This window comes from Scleropages formosus, chromosome 2 (genome assembly GCF_900964775.1).
Source record: "Scleropages formosus chromosome 2, fSclFor1.1, whole genome shotgun sequence".
Classification (NCBI taxonomy): domain Eukaryota; kingdom Metazoa; phylum Chordata; class Actinopteri; order Osteoglossiformes; family Osteoglossidae; genus Scleropages; species Scleropages formosus.
The window spans coordinates 3,545,553-3,565,006 of NC_041807.1; the positions used below are offsets into that span (position 1 = coordinate 3,545,553).

A 19,454-nucleotide genomic window follows, 5' to 3' on the forward strand; every position below is an offset into this window, starting at 1 on the left:
TTCAGAGTGTCTGCCACAGAGAACACAGTCCAGGTGGGGTATAGTGGCGTGGGTCCGAATCGTGATCCAGGTCGCGGTCCAAATTTCAAGGGCTGAGTTCTGAAAATCCAGTCAAAGATCGGTGATTGTCATTCGAAGGGGTGTTATCGTTGCTTGGGAAGTGAGGATTGAGAGCCGTAAGGTCCTTGTCCAAAACGCAAGGGGCTTGATCCAGAAGGTTGTGGTCATGGTTCGAGGAACGAGATTCGAAATCCAAAAAGCCCTTATCCAAACAGCAAGGGGCTTGATGCAAATGTTGTGGTACGAAGAGCAAGGGTCTTAATCCGAAAAGCAAGGAGCGACAAGCGAAGTGCAAGGAAGAGTGTCTGGTATCAAAGAGATTCCGCAAGTGGTTGTGGTCGGAGCCTCTGTTTTTAAATTGCTTTTTAAATGCAGCACAGCTGTGTGTAATGAGGTTACATGTGGTCAGCGGTGCACTCCCTGTAGTCTTTCTGGCTATTGCCCCAAGGTCATGACAAGCAAGGCGAAGTTATTGCTTCATACATAGAGTGACAGAGACATATATAATTAATATAAAATACAAAGGCAATTGTGACAAATAATACTATGTAAATTTATGGATTAGACAGGAAAGCCAGAGAAGTGACTTTGAAAGAGATGTTTTGAGACCCTTCTTGAATATTGAGTGGGATTCAGCAGTTCTGAGTGAGAGAGAGGTCATTCTACCACATTGGAGCCAAAATTGAGAAACTTCAGGCTTTTCATTTTGGACTTGTTGCATGTGGGAACACCAAGCAGCCAGAAGTGGAGGAGCATAGCAGTCTGGTTTGGATGTATCAAGCCATCATGTTCTTCAACTGAGTACCATATGTGTTGGTGGTATGGCAGCTCATAACCAGAGTCTTGAACTTGATATGGGCAGCTACAGGCAAGCAATGGAGAGATAGATTAAATTAAAATTTTTCCCTACATTCATTCATTCATTCATTCATTCATTCGTTTCTTTTTGTTCGTTCTTATTACAAAATGTCTTGTTCCATGAACCTCCCCAGATCATAGCAGGATCTTTCTGGAAAAACGTTTGCTTGCTTCATGATCCAATCATGTAAGAAAGATCAACTAGCCAAAAAAATTAACAGTAATCTCAAGCTATATATACCTTCAGCCTTGTGCCCAGTTATTCCGGGTTGGACTCGGGACCTCCGAAACCCTGACCAGGACAAGTAATTACTGAAAACGGACAGATGGATGGATAATATGAACCATCATAACCAGGGGATTGTATACGAGGAATTTTTGCATATGAAACAAGTCATTAATATTTACATATGGCAGAGGAAAACCAGAACTGAAGTATTAAATTGAACTGTGAATCACACCTTTCTAGTGTACAAGTTATGCAGATACTACAGTTAAGGCCTTCTTTACTGCATTATATTGCCTATGTCTTCTTTTAGGGCTGAACAGACTATGAAAGTCTTTATACTCACATTTGTCTCTCTGGAGGATAGTGCGCCAATCTATATTAGTCCAGCCTACACAAGAAAGACTCTACAAAGGAAAAAGTTCAAGAAAAGGAAACAGTCCAGCTAGTGAAGGGAAATAAATGGACAGTGCCAGACTGTCTAATTGGGATGAAAGAATGAACCAGCCAAACACTACACTCACCTCCATTCTGTACCAGTATCATTTCATGAAAGTTTGAGAGTTAGCAACTGCCTATCAACTATGTCCCAAATTTTCTTGCAGTCGAGAAGCATTTGTCATGGCTTGTATAGAGAGACAAGCTCCATGACACAATGGATTGGGGAGTGAATGAGTGCTACTGCTCTGCTGGCATTGTTCCCACTGCTGTGTTGTGCATGGTCTCATCTTGACCAACAAAGGGCCTGATATCCCGATCTGCATCTAGAAACCCCCTCTTCACAAAATGTACAGTCAAAGAAAAGAAATATGAGTTCTTTTTTGAAGTTAACATTTCAGAGATATGTTATCTACAGCTTCAACTGCATTTTGTGGACCTCATGTTTAGCAGTGCTGCATCCTAAAAAAGAGAGTGATAACTAATACAGGTATATCTGTAATACAGAGAGGGGGAATAGCAGTCAGATTATGGCTGTACAGAGTTCTGATTTTGTCTTTATAATATGTCTATTGCTGATAGTCCTGTGGACCAGGTTCTTCACAGCGCAAGGTCACTCAGATATGTTTCCACTGATGTGATCTGATCTGAGAACCAATGATGGAAGGAACTGAGAGGCAAAAATGGGTTTTCTGGAAAATAAGGATTATTCTTTTTTTAAACTGTGTTTATGGCAGTTTTGGCAATTTTGGCAGTCAGGGAGGGGAAAATCAAAAAAGAGAAAAGAAAATCGACACCCCCTGTGGACGTAACAATAATCAAATATTGAAAATGGCTTTTTGAGTTATTTTCATAACTTCAGTCGTAAAATGTTATGTTATTGTCCCTAAAATAATTTTAGTAGAAGTTTCTGCATATTTCTGTTTCTGATTTCTTGTCTGTAATGTATGCAAAATGGTGATCAAAGAAACTTTGTTTTAGCAGCCTTCCTTGGTATTTAATTTTGTTTTACTTTGTACTTTGGTTGATCTGTACCATTGTTTTGCTGGAAAGAGCCCTTTGAGAAGACCGTGATATTATTCTTTCATGCTATTCCAGTTTGCACACAGCCTAGCTTTCCATATGCAGTAGGATGTAAAACAGAAGATAAAACACAAGATCAGTCTGTTTTATCAGCTATTTTCATCCTAACAAACATCATCCACAAGCCTACCAACTGCAAACCCCCTATCATGGGAAGTTCTTCCTCTGTTACATTTGTAAAGATTGATAAACCAGCGAAACATTAGCTTTTGCTTTTTTTGATATACCAATCCGGCATAAGTTCAAAAAACATGCAAAGAGATTATCAATATTCCTCCATAAACTGGCTGTTAGGCATTACCCACTACCTAAATCGCACAAATTGTAATGTGTGCCTCAGTTTTTCCTAAGAGCATTACCGTTATAGGGAGATTGTAGTTAAGCTCTGAAATGATTGTCTTCCAAATTTTCCATGTCTCCAGGCAGCCAGCTGTCTTCCAGAGTCTGAGGTTGGTTCCAAACATTTGGTCTTTTTTTTTTTTTTTTTTTGGTAAACGCATGGAGGCATCATCAAGAGAGAACAGCAATGATAATACTGTAAATTCTGAAAATGTGATTCTTCTACAGACCAAAACTGGACAAAGTCTGAGTACGCTCGCTGGAATCCTTTTTATTCTTCTTACTATTTTTAAAAAAGTTTGAGCAGCTGATATGACAGCTGCACCCAGACACTTATTGTAGGTCTGTTACAGATTCCTTTGTTTTGATTCTTCTGTTCATTTTGTCCCATACAAGTATTGCAAAGGCTGCTCAAGTGCACTCAAAACTTTGACTGGTACTGTATGTTACTGTAAAGTTCTACTGGATTGAGGCTAAAAACTGTTAAAATAGTTTCTTCTCTCTTTAAATGACTTCTAATTTTGCAAATATGTCCTTTCATAAGAATTTCTAATTCTAAAGAGTGGTAAGTAGGTTTGTCAGAAGTTTGAGTGCATCACCTTTATGCAGATTAATCTGCAAGTAAGTGCAAATGTATGCAACTGGTACTTACCACGATCAGCTGTTTACACCAGAAACTCAAAGAATGACAATGACCTACTTTACCAGCAATTACCTGTTGCATTTGATTAATACCATCAGTGGATATTCAAAAAGCAAGCCTGAATTATTCTGAAACACTGTCTGAAATTTAAACTTGCATCTGGTTGACCTATGCCACCCAGGGGAATCATGATCACCAAGGTTACTTGGTTACTAATGATAAATTAGGTAGAATTACAATGTCCTTGAACTGGAAATTATGAAGGTAGTGGATGATGTGTTCAGTACTGTTTATTCCCTTGCTAATTTTCAAACTGTTTAATTTGAGAAGAAGCCCAGGCTTCATACTTTGGCAATAGATACTCTTCTCAGTGGATCAAGAAGGAACTTTACCTAGAATGTGACCTCTATTTATTGAAATGATGATGCAATATCATCATATCGTGGGGAAGTGGTCTTTTTCAAAGAAAGTGCTTCAGAAAATAAACAGTGAACAGAAATGTGATATAAGATGAATTTAAAGTCATTCCTTCTGAAAGGAAGTCATGTTAAATAAAGATCTATGGTGAAAATCCAAGACTCGCACAGACCTAGATGTCTGCAAACAACTCTTGACTACTTTTCACTCTGCTGTCTCCTCAGCTAAAACAACCTTCTTCCACAACAAAATCGTCGGCAACTAAAAAATCACACAAACTCTTTGCCACCTTCTCATCCCTACTGTGTCCTCCACCGCCCCTTCCTTCTTCTCACACTGCTGATGACTTTGCTTTGTTTTTCAGAGACAAAGTCAACAGAATCACGGACAAATTCTAGGCTTATCTTGCCCTGTTAGAGCTGGAATTCCCTGTGAAGTCATGCTCTCCGAATTCAAGCAACTCTCAGAATCCGAAATCTCCAACCTCCTGATATCACACAGAAATCTCCCACCTCCTGATATCACACACCACCACCTGTTTGATTGATCCGATCCCATTGTTACTCTTACAGACCATCTCCCCAGAACTCTCCACCTTCATCTCTAAGAACATCAACTCCTCGTTCTCCTCTGGCTGTTTCCCATCTGCCTTCAAGACTGTCTTCATTTCACCTCTGGTAAAGAAACCCTTTCTGGATCCTAATTCAGTCCAAAACTACAGGCCAGTCTCCCTCCTTTCCTTTCTGTCTAAAACTCTAGATTGAGCAGCCTGTGGTCAACTATCTGAATTCCTCAAATGGAACCATCTCCTTAATGGATATCAATCTGGATTCAAAGTTGGTCATTCCATGGAGACAGTGCTTCTGGCAGTGTCTGATGCTCTCCAGCCAACTAGAGCAGCCTCCCTCTCCTTGGTCCTCATCCTCCTCGACCTGTCGACACTGTCAAGCACCAGATTCTACTCTCCTCTCTTATTCAGCTTGAGATCAAAGGAACAGCACTAAGATGATTTGAGTCCTACCTTTCAAACATATCCTACCATGTGGTCTTTCGGGGGTCCCAATCATCCCCCTCAGCCTCTCTCAACTGGCATCCTACAGGGCTTAGTACTGGACCCCCCCACTATTCTCAATCTACACCTCTCCCTCAGCCCTGTCATTGACTCCCATGGATTCACACATCACTGCATGCCTGTCGGACATGTCTGCATGGATGTCTGATCACCACCTACAGCTCAACCTCTCCAAAACAGAGAACCTACACCTCCCAGCTGGCCTGTCTTCCTGTCATGATCTCTCAATCAAACTGGACAACCCACTCATTTTGCCTGCCTCCTTGGCTAAAAGTCTAGGAGTGATGATTGACTCAAGTCTATTTTTCCCTCAGCACATTGAAGCCACAATCTGGACCTGCAGATACATCCTGCATAACATCCGTAGGATTCATCTTTACCTCACAAGGGACTCTGCCCAACTTATTTGTCCAGGCCATGGTGATACCCGTCTGGACTACTGTAACTCTCTCGTGCGGCCTTCCTGCTACTGCCATCAAACCTCTACAGGTGATACAGAATGCTGCTGCCCAAGTTGTGTCTGACTTGTCGAAGCGTTCCCATGTATCTCCTGTACTCGTTTCTCTGCACTGGCTTCCTATAGCTGCCCAGATCAAATTCAAGACCCTGGTTATGGCCTACAAATGCATCAATAGAACTAGTTTCAGCTATCTACAAGACTTGATCATCTGCTACACCCCAACCAGACTGCTACGCTCTTTCACATCTGCTCACTTGGTGGTCCCATGCATGAAAGGTAAAGCACGGAGGTTCTCGATTCTGGCTCTGTTGTGGTAGAACAACCTCCCCCTCATTCAGAACTGCTGAATCTTTGTCCACATCTAAAAAGGATCTTAAAAATCACTTTTTCCAGACTCACTTTGCCCATGATTCCTTAACTTCATATAAGGTATAAATATTCATGCGCTATAATTTTAAGACAGGGTGTGGTGGCACAGGGGGTTGGACCACAGTCCTGCTATCTGGTGGGTCTGGGGTTCGAGTCCCGCTTGGGGTGCCTTGTGACAGACTGGTGTCCTGCCCTGGGTAGGCTCTGGTTTCCCGTGACCCTGTATGGGACAAGTGGTTCTGAAAGTGTGTGTGTATGTATGTATGTATGTATGTATGTATATATATATATAACTTTAAGATGATGCTTGGCTCAATTGTTTATGCAACTACTCCTGTAATCTCATGTAAATGTTTATATATACACACACACACATTGGCTGAAGCTGCTCATTCCAAGCGGGGTCGCGGTGAGCCGGAGCCTAACCTGGCAACACAGGGCATAAGGCTAAAGGGGGAGGGGGCACACCCAGGACAGGACGCTAGTCCGTCACAAGGCACCCCAAGCAGGACTTGAACCCCAGACCCACCGGAGAGCAGGACCTGGCCAAGCCTGCTGCACCACTCTGCCCCCTTGTTTGTATGTATCTAAAAAAAAAAAAAACTAGGATGGTGATCAGGAATCATCAGTATTCTAATTTATGCACTGACTCAAGGTAAAATGAAAATGTTGTTGCACCATTCTAACACCCCTATGCATTTAGTTACAATTAACATTTGCTAGCCCCAGTTCAGGGTTGTGGTGGTCTGGAGCCTACACTAGAAGCACAGACTCAGTATTATTCACTGCAGACAGGATGTCAGACCATTCCAGGGCCATAGTACCAATACTCAAGATATGTTGTAATTGTCTGTAAGCTTTGTCTCCAATGTCATACATAGTGTAGAGTTACTGTACATTGTCTTTGGTCAGTAGTATTTTCACATTCATTGAAACTGCAGTGCTTTTACAAAACGCTGCATGAGTGTCATAAAATTTAAATATCAGAGAAAAACATGTTTGTTTTCTTTTTTTTTTTTCTTTCTGATTGCAGTAGACAGTTTCGGGGTTTAGCTAAAGCTACTTTTACAAGTTCTAGATCTGTGCCTTATGCAGTATTCTTGAACAATAATTTCATCAGGAATTGGTCTGTCGAAATATCCAGCTGTATGAAAGGGTAACATTGTAATATGCTTTTGATAAAAGCTCCATCTAAAAGAGAAAAGTTCAGTTTTGAAAGACAGTCTACTTGTTAGAACTATTACACTGGAGCAGTGCCTGTAAGAGGATTCTTTGTGTACTAACAGAGTCTGCTGAAGGCCTTGCATCCTGGGGTGCTCAGAAACTTTTCCCCAGGGGGTTCTGTGAGCAGCATGTCCTGGTTTACAGAAGGTGTGTGGGGGTTCATTTTTAACAAGGTGTTTGCTGCTGAGAGTAGAAGGTGGTGAAATACGTACTTCTATAAAGCTTGTACCCCGTCTGCATACATACTTCTTTTATGTAAAAACCGAGTAAAAACAACTTATAAAGTATCTTAGAGTGTTTAAAACATCAGAATGGCATAAACATTCAATATCTCCATTTTATTTGCTTCATCTGGAAATTGTTTTGTTTCTTCCAATGTTACACTTTTTCTTCAAAGCTTTTAATGACTTTTATGAATAAAGACCAAACACAAACAACAGCTGAAAGTCTATACAACCTTATAGCATCATTGATCAAATTAAATTTACGCTGAATCTAGTTTTTGTTTAATCGAGTTCAGTTCCCTTCTTTCATAAAACCCAACAATGGAATGCATTTGTCTTAATATGCAAAATATCTGTTTTTCAGCATTACCGCTGGCAGTGTTCATCATTTTATCATTTTAGCACTATAACATGTATGTTCACTGAGGTATTGCTGTTTCAGATGTACAACAGAAAAAAAAAGCTTTATTTTGTAACTGTTTTAACAGTTAAAGATCAGAACACAACTTGTCCAACACTTTGTTAAGCCTGTTTGTTGATATTGCCAGGAAAAATTTCACACAGATGAACCATTTAGTATCTTCATTGCCATTCTAAACTATTTCAGGATATTAGGTGGGTTGTGCCATTAGTAGGAATTATTAACATAGCTTAAGTAGTTTGGAGGAAAAAAAAAAAAAACTTCAGGAAATGTGCCATACTACCAGGGATCAATTATATTTAAAAAAGACATCAAATATTTTATCTGTGTTGTAGAACTTCATTAAAAATCCCAGGTGATTCTGTGAAGGAACATTCTCATGATTGCACAAGCTTTAGATATGATTTTTAATGGTATTCTAAGGAACACAATATGTATACAATTTAATTTTTACCCCATTATATTAACTACACAGGCATAACAGTGACAAATCACAACTGGTCACAATTCTTGGCTTGTGCGCTGAGCAGTTTCCAACCTGTTCGCATAACAGTCTCTCAGTTCACACATTGTTCAGGGTTTTTGTAATTCAAAGGGCAATAGAATACCTTTTATTCAGTACATCAGAAAATATTTTTTGCCTTTTGGCTTTGCCAGCTTTAATATTTAACATTCCATTATTTTTTTTCTGTAAGAACTTCTATAATGAAGATCTTTAAGATGCCAAGGACTCCATAGTAGCTGCTGATGCTTCAGAGAGTCATCTTGAGAAGGTGTCATTTGGCAATTGTTGCTGTCCCCAGAACTTCTAATGCCACGTGATTTGCTTCTCTGCCTTTTCATTGTCAATATCTATAGCTAATGTCTTTCATAAACTCTGTATAAGGATACAAATTAATATTTCATTCCAAGAGATGGTTAAGGCAGTTTTAGTTCTATTGACATAAACTGCATCAACTCCAGATTTAAAAAAAGAAAACCTCCATGTCGTTTTGAATCTTTTCTTCTCGTAACGAAGAATATTCAAAAAGTAGTCCAATAAACTCCATTTAATTCCACTTGATATATTTTCTTCTACATTTGAAAATATGAGGATTGCAATGGACCTGGCCTTTGATTATACATGCACCGAGGGCACACTTCTGTTGAGCACCTGGACTCGCATCAGCTGCACGCTGGTCATGATCTTCTTCTGGTGGCCCATCAGTGTCACCCCCAGCCTCTGTATGTCCCTATGGTGGCAGGAGACAAGTGGGTCAGGTCCATGCTGCGTGACACGGCAGCTTATATGGGCGTTGCATGTTAATTTTAGTTAGCATGTGTGCAAAATCTGACTACACCAGTGCCGGTTTATAAGTCACAGATGAATTTATAACAGTGAACAATCACAGCCCCAGTTGTTACAAATCTGTTGAAGATGTGTTATACATTAAAGGAGTGCATGTGAAAGTTTTCTAAAAGGCATTGAATTTTGACTCACAGTTAAGGAAATAACTGAAAGCTCATAAGATTCATGCACGACACTCTTATTCTCCTCTGCATTTCCACCACAGTTTAGATGTCTCAGGGCATAGTTCTTTCCTGAGCGATTAAACATGCTGTGAGCTTTCAAACGTCATGAATTATTGGCAGAACCCTGCGCGGCTACTCACTGTTGATTCATCCCCATTACGTGGCCCAGCGTCATGTATCCTCCTGCTGCAAAGTGGTCTTTGTAGCGGCCCATCTTAATGGTATCTAACCACTCGTCCACTGAACGGCAGCTGCTGAAGTCAGGAATGCTCCTGTTCATCAAAGGGCTGTTTAGCCTAAAACGAGAGTGAAAGGAGGCTTTAAAAATGCACTCCCGGCTTTAGGCAGAAAATCGATGGGAGTTAAAATGATAGAAAAAGGGAGGAGGGCTGATTGCAGAGGGGCCAGACAGGCGGGATTAATGCAGGGAGGGACGCCCGCTACCCCGATGCGCTCCAGCAAGCCCTGCCGGGGTCCAGGGACCGAAGCAAGCAATTTGTACAAGTCCAATTGTAAAAGCTTCAGCTTATTTTTAATTCTCAGCAGATCAATGTCGATATTGCGCCAAGGGCTTTTATTTAACAGAGAACACATCTGTGTTAAATGAGCTTATTGGAAAAGGTGCACATATGTCTTGGCTTGGCTGAGGCAGCCTCTTTTCTGTGTCAAGAGACCAGGATGAACTTTCTTGAGGGGTAATTTTTGTGCATCTGACCTTAAAAAAAAAAAAAAAAAAAGAGTTGGTTTTCCGAACCTCCTCAGCTCACCTGCACAGAGTATCCATTGACTTGAGGTTTTCCGGGTTACGGATCAGCTTGTCCAGGACAGTGACAATCTGGCAGAACTTGGGCCTTTCATTGCGGTCCTTCTGCCAGCAGTCCAGCATCAGTGTGTGCATAGCTCCTGGGCATCCCATGGGACATGGCAGCCTGTAGCCCTCCTCCACGGATTTTATCACCTGGAGAGAGGATACAGTACTTCAGACATGTGTCTGTGCAATCCAGCATCAAGGATACATCATTTTTAATTTGCTTTGCTTAGCAGTGATTACATCTGAATTGACTTGTACCTTATCAATTTTACACTATTGCCAGGCACTTCATTTAGCTGGATATGGACTAACAATAAAAACCTCACTAAATAAAATGGGTGAATACCTTTCGAGATTTGACTAGAAATGTAGTATATTCATGATTGAAGCTGCTATTCATTTTCCAGTATGCTGTCATGTGCAGGTTATTGTAAAATCTCTGTTCCAATGAATGCATATGATTTTCTATTATAAGGGTTGGGAACAGGATTTGTATTAGATTGACATTACCTTCACGGCATCCCAAATGTTACAGTGAAATGGGGATCTTCATTTAATGCTTAACCCTTTAAAGCACATATTAAAAATACAGTATGTGTGCAGCGGCCAGCTTTCTAAATTAAGTAGATGAAAAAGCCATGTAAGTAAAAACACTGTATTAAATTCTACATCTGGAATACATTTTAATACACAGCTTCAGAAATGTCACGTGTTTCTGTAAACCCTCCAGATATTTTCTGACATGGATCTCGATCATAATTTTTAATACCAAATTCGAAAAATCGACTTATATACAATAAAATAGCTTTAAGTTCTTAATACAGTTGTAAGAACTTTGTTTGTTATCAATAAAGAAAACTGGAAGCACATTTTTTTCATTTATAAGAGCTTAACTGTGCTGAAATAAGTGACCAGCTTATATCATTCCTCTGGAGCCTCTTGCTTGTACTATTGGCCCTGTTGCTTTACTGTGAAAGATGTTGGTAAATGTACATACATCTCTGTTGGTGAGGTTCCAGTATGGTCTCTCTCCATAAGACATGACCTCCCACATCACCACACCGTAGCTCCACACATCACTGGCTGAGGAGAACTTTCTATATGCAATAGCTTCCGGGGCGGTCCAGCGAATTGGGATCTTTCCACCCTGTGCAAAAATTTGAGAGAAGACTGAAATTACTAACCACAAATAATTGTTTTTTTCTTTAGCTAACTCTTCTTTTTAGCAAGCAGTGACTTGAAGAAACTGCATGCTGCAATATAAAATATGCATCATCACACACAAGTTAATATTTTCACAATTTGTTTTATATCTGTTTTTCTTTCTTACTGTTCATATATGATTTTTTTTGATGATTTAGTTTTTAATTAAGCCTTTTACAGGAAATTTAATATTCCTTTTTAATCGTTATGTCCTACATATCTTTTTTACTGTAAAAGTGCTTTGAAAAGATATTTTTTAAAGTGCTGCAGAAATGTAAGAAGAAAAATAAAATATAACAGTAATAATAACAATGTATTAATAATTTTCAATAAATCATTAAAGTATTGAATGACATTATTATTATTATTATTAAGGTACATGCAGCAGAACTGCCATGGATAAGGACAAGATCTTAGTAATATAATAAGTGCTTTAACATAACATATTAAAATGATGAAATTTTCATTATTTTTCACCATTTTTCAATTACAAAAAAAGGTGTTTTGGAATCCAAGAATGAGTTCATTGTATAATGCCAGGCAATCTGGTGCTACAGAAAGCACCGGTGTCTTGGAATACGTTTGGCAAGAACACATTGGTGTATTTTGTGTGTCCAGTCACTGGCGGGTTTCCCATACATTGTTCACCTATCTAAAAATATAATTAAATGAAGTTAATTGAGAGGGCAGAAACACATACGCTCAAATGAATATGTAGGTCACATAATTTCAAATTTAAATCCAATTGACAATAATGATGTATTTTCTGTAGTTTCTTGATAGATCCAATAGGTTTAATTGTGAAATTATGTTCTTCCTTTGGTGAGTTGGAGCTTGGGGGTAAAACGTAAATTTTATTAAAATAATTATTTGCTGAAAGTTGCTTTAGATGTAGATAACGATAGCTATAGATGCATACTGAAACATATTATTATTCATATTATTATTACTATTAATTCACATGAATATAATAAATGTTAGGATAGTACATCTATTCATTTAGGTGATGCTTTTCCCAAAACTATTTACTATTAAACCATTTATATTGCTGGGTAAGTTTACTGGAGTAAGCTTTGATAAGTACCTTGCTCAAGGGTACCACAGCAGTAAGTGACATTTGAACTAACATCCTTCAGATCCAGAAGCAGCAGCTCTACCCACTACATGATCACCTTTAAATACGTGCTCTCATGTAGAATGAGCACATGTATACTCTGTCACAGTGCACACAATTATTTTATCTGTCATATCACTAATTATTTTTTTTTGTAATTAATATTCTGCTAGATATTTTTACTTTGTAGATCATGAAGGCACACTTTCAGTTTCCTAAATGAGGGGTGATGTTCAAAGACTCAGCTGAGACACTCACAGTGGTGGTATAAGCTGCATCTGGGTCATCCTCCAGTATCCGCGACAGGCCAAAGTCTGACACTTTGCAGACCAGGTTACTGTTGACCAGGATATTACGGGCAGCCAGGTCTCTGTGGATATACCCTAGATCGGAAAGGTACGTCATACCAGCTGCGATCCCTCGTAGAATGCCGACCAGCTGGATGATGGTGAACTGGCCATCATGCCTCTGCGGGGGATATTACAAAGCTAAATGTTAATAAACATGTTGAAGTGGTTTCTGTCCTAGATGTCTGAATATCAGTGCCATGTCAGAAATATTGCAATTGGGTTAAAGGTCAGCAATAGTGGCAATAGGGTGATGTAAGTAGGGCATCAGCTGACAGAGGCTAGGCATAGGTCATGGCAGCAGCTTCTGTCCCTCTAGAGAATTTAATGGCCTCAGCACCTTTCTTCTGTATGCTGGATGCATGCTTTGAGTAGTTTATGCTCATCAGGTAAAGAAACTTGCAAAAGGAAGCAAATTACTGTCAACACTATTGGAGTCATTTCAACAGGGTTAACACAGAACCTGTACCAATGGTGTGTCATCTTTTGCAGTTCTTTCTAATTAACAAATTTGTTATGATATTATGAAAGATATCACTGATATACATGGGCTGTAGGAGTAGTGTGGCACTTCACAGACCCATATGGGAACAGGAATAAACAATAAAGTATTTTGTATTGCTATAACATGCATTTAAGCATCTTTATGTCTGCATATCTATTTATGTCTTACATTTAAATAATTGAATACTTTAGGGTTTTGTGTAAATGGAAAGGAAGTACAATAAGCAAATGGTTACATCCATTTAGATGCTCAGAAATGTTCATGAAAATTGTATTTAATGGCTTCAGTCAATTGCAGTCTAATCTACATTCTTATAATGCTGGACACATCACTGGGATGATTAATAGGTAATAGGTCTGTGTCGCTTGCTTGGAGAAGCAACAATGTCAGATATAAAAACACAAACCCTAAGGAAGGAATCCAAAGATCCGTTCTCCATGTACTCGGTGATGATCATCACAGGTTTACCTGCAAAACACCCACCAACAGTTTTCATTCAGGACACGCACACTGCTGACTCATACAATATGCCATTTATCTACACTTCTTCAATTTCCTTTCAAATATGGAGACTTCAATACGACATTAGTTTTGAACATATTCAGCTAACCGAACATAATGCTCAGCTCAAGTGAGTCACTGAGAATGTGTCTCTTTTTTGACTTCTGTGCTCTGCTGCAACATAAATTAATAAATAGGATCCTGCTTTCAATGGAGAACAGCTATACTTTACCACTGCACATCCAAGCCGCATTGATGTTTTTACAAGTATATGGCTGAAGGTTATGAATTGTCAAGCTATTACCTAGAGGGAGTTTCGTAATAAGAGTCCTATTAGTCTGAATTGGAAAAATGCCTCTAAACATATTCAGACTCTTAGTATTACAAAATAGTTCCAGACTGTGTTCCCTTGATGTAAATCACCACTCTTTTCTCTTCCTTCCTGTCAAGAAGTCTCTGGGGTAAACAGCAGAGCCTGAAACCCATTGATACTGAAGTCTTACTTCTGGTGACAACGCCCTCTAGTCGGATGACATTGGGGTGATCAAATTGGGCCATGATGCTGGCTTCACTAAGGAAATCCCGCCTTTGTTTCTCAGTGTAGCCTGCCTTGAGGGTCTTCAGGGCCACTGGAATGTCCCTCTTCCCTGGCAGCTTCATGCGGCCATAGCAAACCTCCCCAAACTCGCCTGGATGACAGCACATGGCAATGTTACATACAAACATAATCATCATTTATTTAGGTATTTACTTGCAAAAATACATTTGCCAGCTTTTCAAGCTTAGCATGTGGTCACAAAACAATGAAATATGTGGTGTAGCATGTCGGACCAGCCCATAAAATTACCTGAGCCAATGATCTTCTCTATTTTAATTCTTGAAGCCTCAATTTCTCTGGCAAACTCATGCACAGCTTGACATGGATCTTCATATGTATGTGGATCAATGTAAAACCTAGCTTCTGGGAATGTGACTACAAACAAGATCAATATTTGATTAGATGTTTAAAAAAATACACCATTCTATACATAGAAATATTGATCTTTCAAATTTCTGGTACAATATATTTTATATTTCAGCTAATAACAAAAGCTTGGCCATTCAACTAAAATTATTAAAGCATGAGTTAGACACAGCTTACAGACTCTTCTAGACATGAAGTGAGAATAAAAATATTGCAATACACACTATGTCCATTCTGGTAGTGCATCTTCTCTTCTTCTGAATCCTGGAAGGCCTTACTGTAACCACAGTGCCTGCACCACAAAACATAAGAGATCAAATCCTGACAGCTATTCAACACTTTAATTCAACTGACTCAATGCAACCCCCAATGGAGCACTCCCGTTCACTTTTTTCTCTTTGTTTTAATCTATATATAGTAGTCTCTTTGGTTTTTAGAATAGAAGTTAATTAACTCTGAAACTCAGCCCTAATCATCCAAGGATATATTTTACAGAGAAATTTTTGCCGCAGTAAATATGCAACATTCAGTTTGTGTTTTTCTGTTTCAGGTAGAATATCCTGTACACTGCAATGAGAAAATAAAATGACAGAATTTTCATTGTCTGACAGATACACTAAGAAAACATGTACTATTGAAAAAAGTTGTTAGTAACAACTTGGTGAAGTAACAAGGCACAAGGTACTATGTAAGGTACACAGCCACTGTAGAAATGCTCATATATCTGTCTGTATTTGTGTGCGTGCGAGCGTGTGTGGGTGTGTGTAACTGAGGACAACGAAAGGCGATGAAAAGTACTCCTCTTGCCGTTTTCTGCAGATGAGGAGAGTGAGGAAAGCCACCAGACCCGTTACCAGCGCCATGCTGATCCAGATGATTGTCATGGTGTCATAACGCAGAGGCACTGCAAATGTGACGGAATTGATGCAGTGGATACAGATGTTGTTAATAACAAGGAACGATAGCAAAGTGAGACAAAAAGGTTACTAGACAAAAGACATACGTCACCTAAAATTTAATACCTTCAAAGAAGACACCTTTATACATAACAGTCACAACTTTGCCAAATTTCATATTTGAAAATAATTTTTTCTACCTTGTTTTTATATTTTTAGTTTTCATTCATTCATTCATTCATTCATTCATTCATTCACTGTCAATTACCACTTATCCAGTCTATACTAGACTCACGCCATACTAACCAGCGTATGCCCTGGAGACAGAAATTTTGATAATTATCAAACTGTAATTTGAATTGTTAACGATTACAATATTAGAAACGACGTTCACAAGATCACTGTCTGTGTCTTTCACTCTACAGTTGACATTAATACTGTGGCATTATTACGATCTAGATTTCATCACAAGACCATGGCTTTATATATTATCATGTACAAGTATTCATATTATAAAAGAAGTCTGTGGAATTTAAATAACTGAGTTAATAGCCACCTTTATGTACTTAATGTCTTATTTCTAGGACTCCGTAAACCCACATTCAAATTCCACTCCTTTTATAGCACCCTTGAGCAAGGTACTTACTCAGAATTTATCCATTAAAATTACCCAGCTGTGTAAATGGGTAGATTATTGTATGAAGCTTTCTACTGGAAATATCTTCAGAGAAAGGAATCAGCTAAATGAATTAATAACAACAACAGTATGTGATCTGTTATTTCATTTGTGATATTTTGCAGACTGTGGGCTGTGACAGGCTGAGACTGTAATAGGAAGCAGGATGTATTTACAGTAGGTGGTTTTGTTAAGGAAACAGCACAGTGTCAACATCAACATAACTTTGCAGAGTAAAATCTAGTAAAATGACTGCTTAACTGGGCAAAATGCTATTGTCCCGAATAATAGACCCATTATGAAAAGGGTATATACAGTACTTTCATAAGCGATTCTGGAGGTTATTCATTGTCTGTCACTGCATTATTTGAATGCTGAGTGTATCTGCAGTATAAAAACCCCACATATATATATATATATACATATAAAAAGATATTGCTATAGTGACTAAAAATAAATATGGAAAACGTCAATACAATCCATAAAAGATATATATTGCTATGAAATCAATAAAAATACCCGCTCCAGCACTGATTGCGAGTATATTATGCATTATATCTAAGTACAAATACTAACACTACCACATTTTCCTCCATTTCGATATTACCCTTCGTAAAGTTCTGGCTGAGGTGTTAAATTGCTGATTTGAAAATGTGAAGTAACAGGCCTAAAAATAAGCATATGTGTCAGATATAATATCCATTCTACAAAAAAAAAAAAAAAAAAAAATGAGAGCCTAAGTGTCCTTTTCACAAATGACAGCAGGAGTGTTGTTTTTACCAGTGTGAGGAGTTATCTTCTCCCCTCTCCTCTCAAGGGGAAAGGAGACTAACAACTGCGTCAACCTGCAAAATCTCAGGAGGCTCCTCAGTGACCTCCAGGAGCTCCTGCTGTTCCTGTTCAGGGACTCTTCTTATTGGTCTTCCAAACACTGTGACTGATACTGCTGTGACGGTCATAGCACCGCTGAGCACTCAGCCGGACGAGGTCACCCTCACATTGAACACAAATCCAACAGCAGAAGCAGTGCCTCCAAGGCCACCAATCTGTCCTAGCCAGGATTTAATTGACCATAACACTTGAAATAGATTCAAGTTCATCAGAACAGTGTTTTTTCAAAAATGTAAAAGCTGAAAAGTGTTCAGACAAGCCTAATTAATACACAGAGTTAGCTTTAACAACATTTGGAGATACGGAGAGACATAGCCTTTCTCATGTGGGCATTGAGTGTGAGTTCTGGTGTTGCACCAGTATCCTCTGATTCATAATGCCAAACACAGAGATCAGTTTCAAATACATGGGTATTCCACTTGGTGTGGATTTTGGTGTTTGGTCTGACACTCCTCTGACCATTACTTCATCGTTAAATAAACTTTGATAACTTGATACTGATTATAAATATAGTATACATAATGCCTAATAACAGTGGCATGGTGGTGCAGCAGGTAGCACTGCTGCCTCACAGCACCTGGGATGTAGATTTGAATCTAGTTCCTCTGTGTGGAGTTTGCATTTTCTTTCTGTGTCTGTGAGGATTTCTTCTGAGTGCTCTGGTTTCCCCCCACAGTCCAAAGACCTGGATTTCTGATGAACTGATGGAGCCAAATTTACCCATAGCATGTGAATGTATGTCTGGTTATTCTGCTATTAACTGGCGTCCTGTCCAGGGTGTGCCCCTTCTAGCCTAGAATCCAGTGATTCCAGGACAGGCTCTGGACCACTGCAACCTTGACAAGGATAAGCAGTCACCAACAGTAAGTAAGTAATTTCTAATAATAGGTGTAACTACTGGCATATTTCCCCTCATTTGTGTGTTCTGTGCCTCACCTGCTTTGCCAGTCTGTATTTCAACGGTCTGGCTAAAGCGGCCGCAGCCAGCGGAGGTCCGAGCGCGAACCTGGAAGATGTACCGGGTGCCTGGCTTCAGACCTGACACCCTGGCACTGGTACCCTTGGACTTGAGTGTTGAGTAGCTCTGCTGCTCCTTGTCCTGTGGATGGCATGGAGGAGAACATTGGCGGTCACTCATCCTCTTTGCCTCAGGGCTGGAACGGTGGAACATCTCCAGCTGTCATACCGAATCAACAAAACCACCCGGTGTCGGTGCTGTTTATTTTGCTACTATTCTGAATCACAGAATTTTGAAAAGCTGAGGGTGTCAATAGGCTTTATCCAAACATTGTACCAGAATTTACAATGTCTCTGTCCATACAGCATTTTGTACAACAAAGAACAATGGATAAGCATAATAAAAACACTAAGTCTCGTATTTCCCTTTTAAAGGAGTGTGTTAGAGTCTCATTAAAGGGTCCAGGCATTTCTGACAGGGTGTCTAATCAGAACATAATAGCGGTGTCACAAACGATAGTATCGATGGTTTCTGGTTGTGCTGCGATGTTGATAGTATTTGTGATGACACTATCGCAAGGTTCATGTGTTTCGCCATCCTGCAGAAAATTTCTGCACCGAGTTCATGCTGTCCTCTGACTGGGCTGATAAGTTGACAGATGCATTAGAAATGACTTCGTCTATCGAGCTGCCAGGTCGGCTGTTCAAACTGGCGCCTGCCGAAGGGTGGACACACAGCCCCGGGCTGCACCTCGACTCACAGTTAGAGATTGAGATGTGAGTGTGATGGTGGCCGCGGACACTGAGAGGAGTGGCAAGCAAGAAGCACCCCCCCCCACCCCAGGGACTGAGGACCCCATTCTCCCTCCTCAGTCCACTGCACAGGTATTGTTAAACATCTGGGGATTTCAGCAGCCAGAAGACACTCGGCAAATGGAAATTAAATCTTATTCACGTTGCTTCCTCGTTGGACAGCCGCAGTTTGTTTAGTGTCTGGCACACACTTGTATTGCTCTCCCATTAGCCAGCAAAGTTCTGAGTATGACGGTAAGAGCCTTGCTCCAGCATTTTGCCAGGAGCAAGACCTGTCAGGAAATTCTTTTAGAATTTATCCTGCTAACGCCAATGTTTGGAAACCATTTTCCCGTGACTGGAACTCATCTCTTTCACAACATGATGTTTCTTTTTTTTTGCTAATAAAAATTTCATGACCTGAAACACTGCAATCAGCAGCATACCGTAT

The 19,454-nt window shown here is 39.6% G+C and overlaps 1 protein-coding gene across 1 annotated transcript in view; it reads right to left on the reverse strand.

The window, feature by feature from the left end:
* Positions 1 to 7,682: 7,682 nt before the first annotated feature.
* Positions 7,683 to 19,454, reverse strand: part of epha8 (eph receptor A8) — an 87,531-nt gene continuing 75,759 nt past the window's right edge. The window contains exons 7-18 of the mRNA XM_029248757.1: positions 18,191 to 18,353; positions 15,571 to 15,695; positions 15,447 to 15,475; positions 15,016 to 15,083; positions 14,675 to 14,800; positions 14,331 to 14,516; positions 13,733 to 13,794; positions 12,733 to 12,942; positions 11,155 to 11,304; positions 10,114 to 10,304; positions 9,487 to 9,642; positions 7,683 to 9,066 (exon numbers count right to left, since the gene is read on the reverse strand). Coding sequence (XP_029104590.1) covers positions 8,952 to 9,066; positions 9,487 to 9,642; positions 10,114 to 10,304; positions 11,155 to 11,304; positions 12,733 to 12,942; positions 13,733 to 13,794; positions 14,331 to 14,516; positions 14,675 to 14,800; positions 15,016 to 15,083; positions 15,447 to 15,475; positions 15,571 to 15,695; positions 18,191 to 18,353 — 1,581 coding nt within the window. The 3' untranslated portion in view covers positions 7,683 to 8,951. The remainder of the gene's footprint in view (positions 9,067 to 9,486; positions 9,643 to 10,113; positions 10,305 to 11,154; positions 11,305 to 12,732; positions 12,943 to 13,732; positions 13,795 to 14,330; positions 14,517 to 14,674; positions 14,801 to 15,015; positions 15,084 to 15,446; positions 15,476 to 15,570; positions 15,696 to 18,190; positions 18,354 to 19,454) is intronic.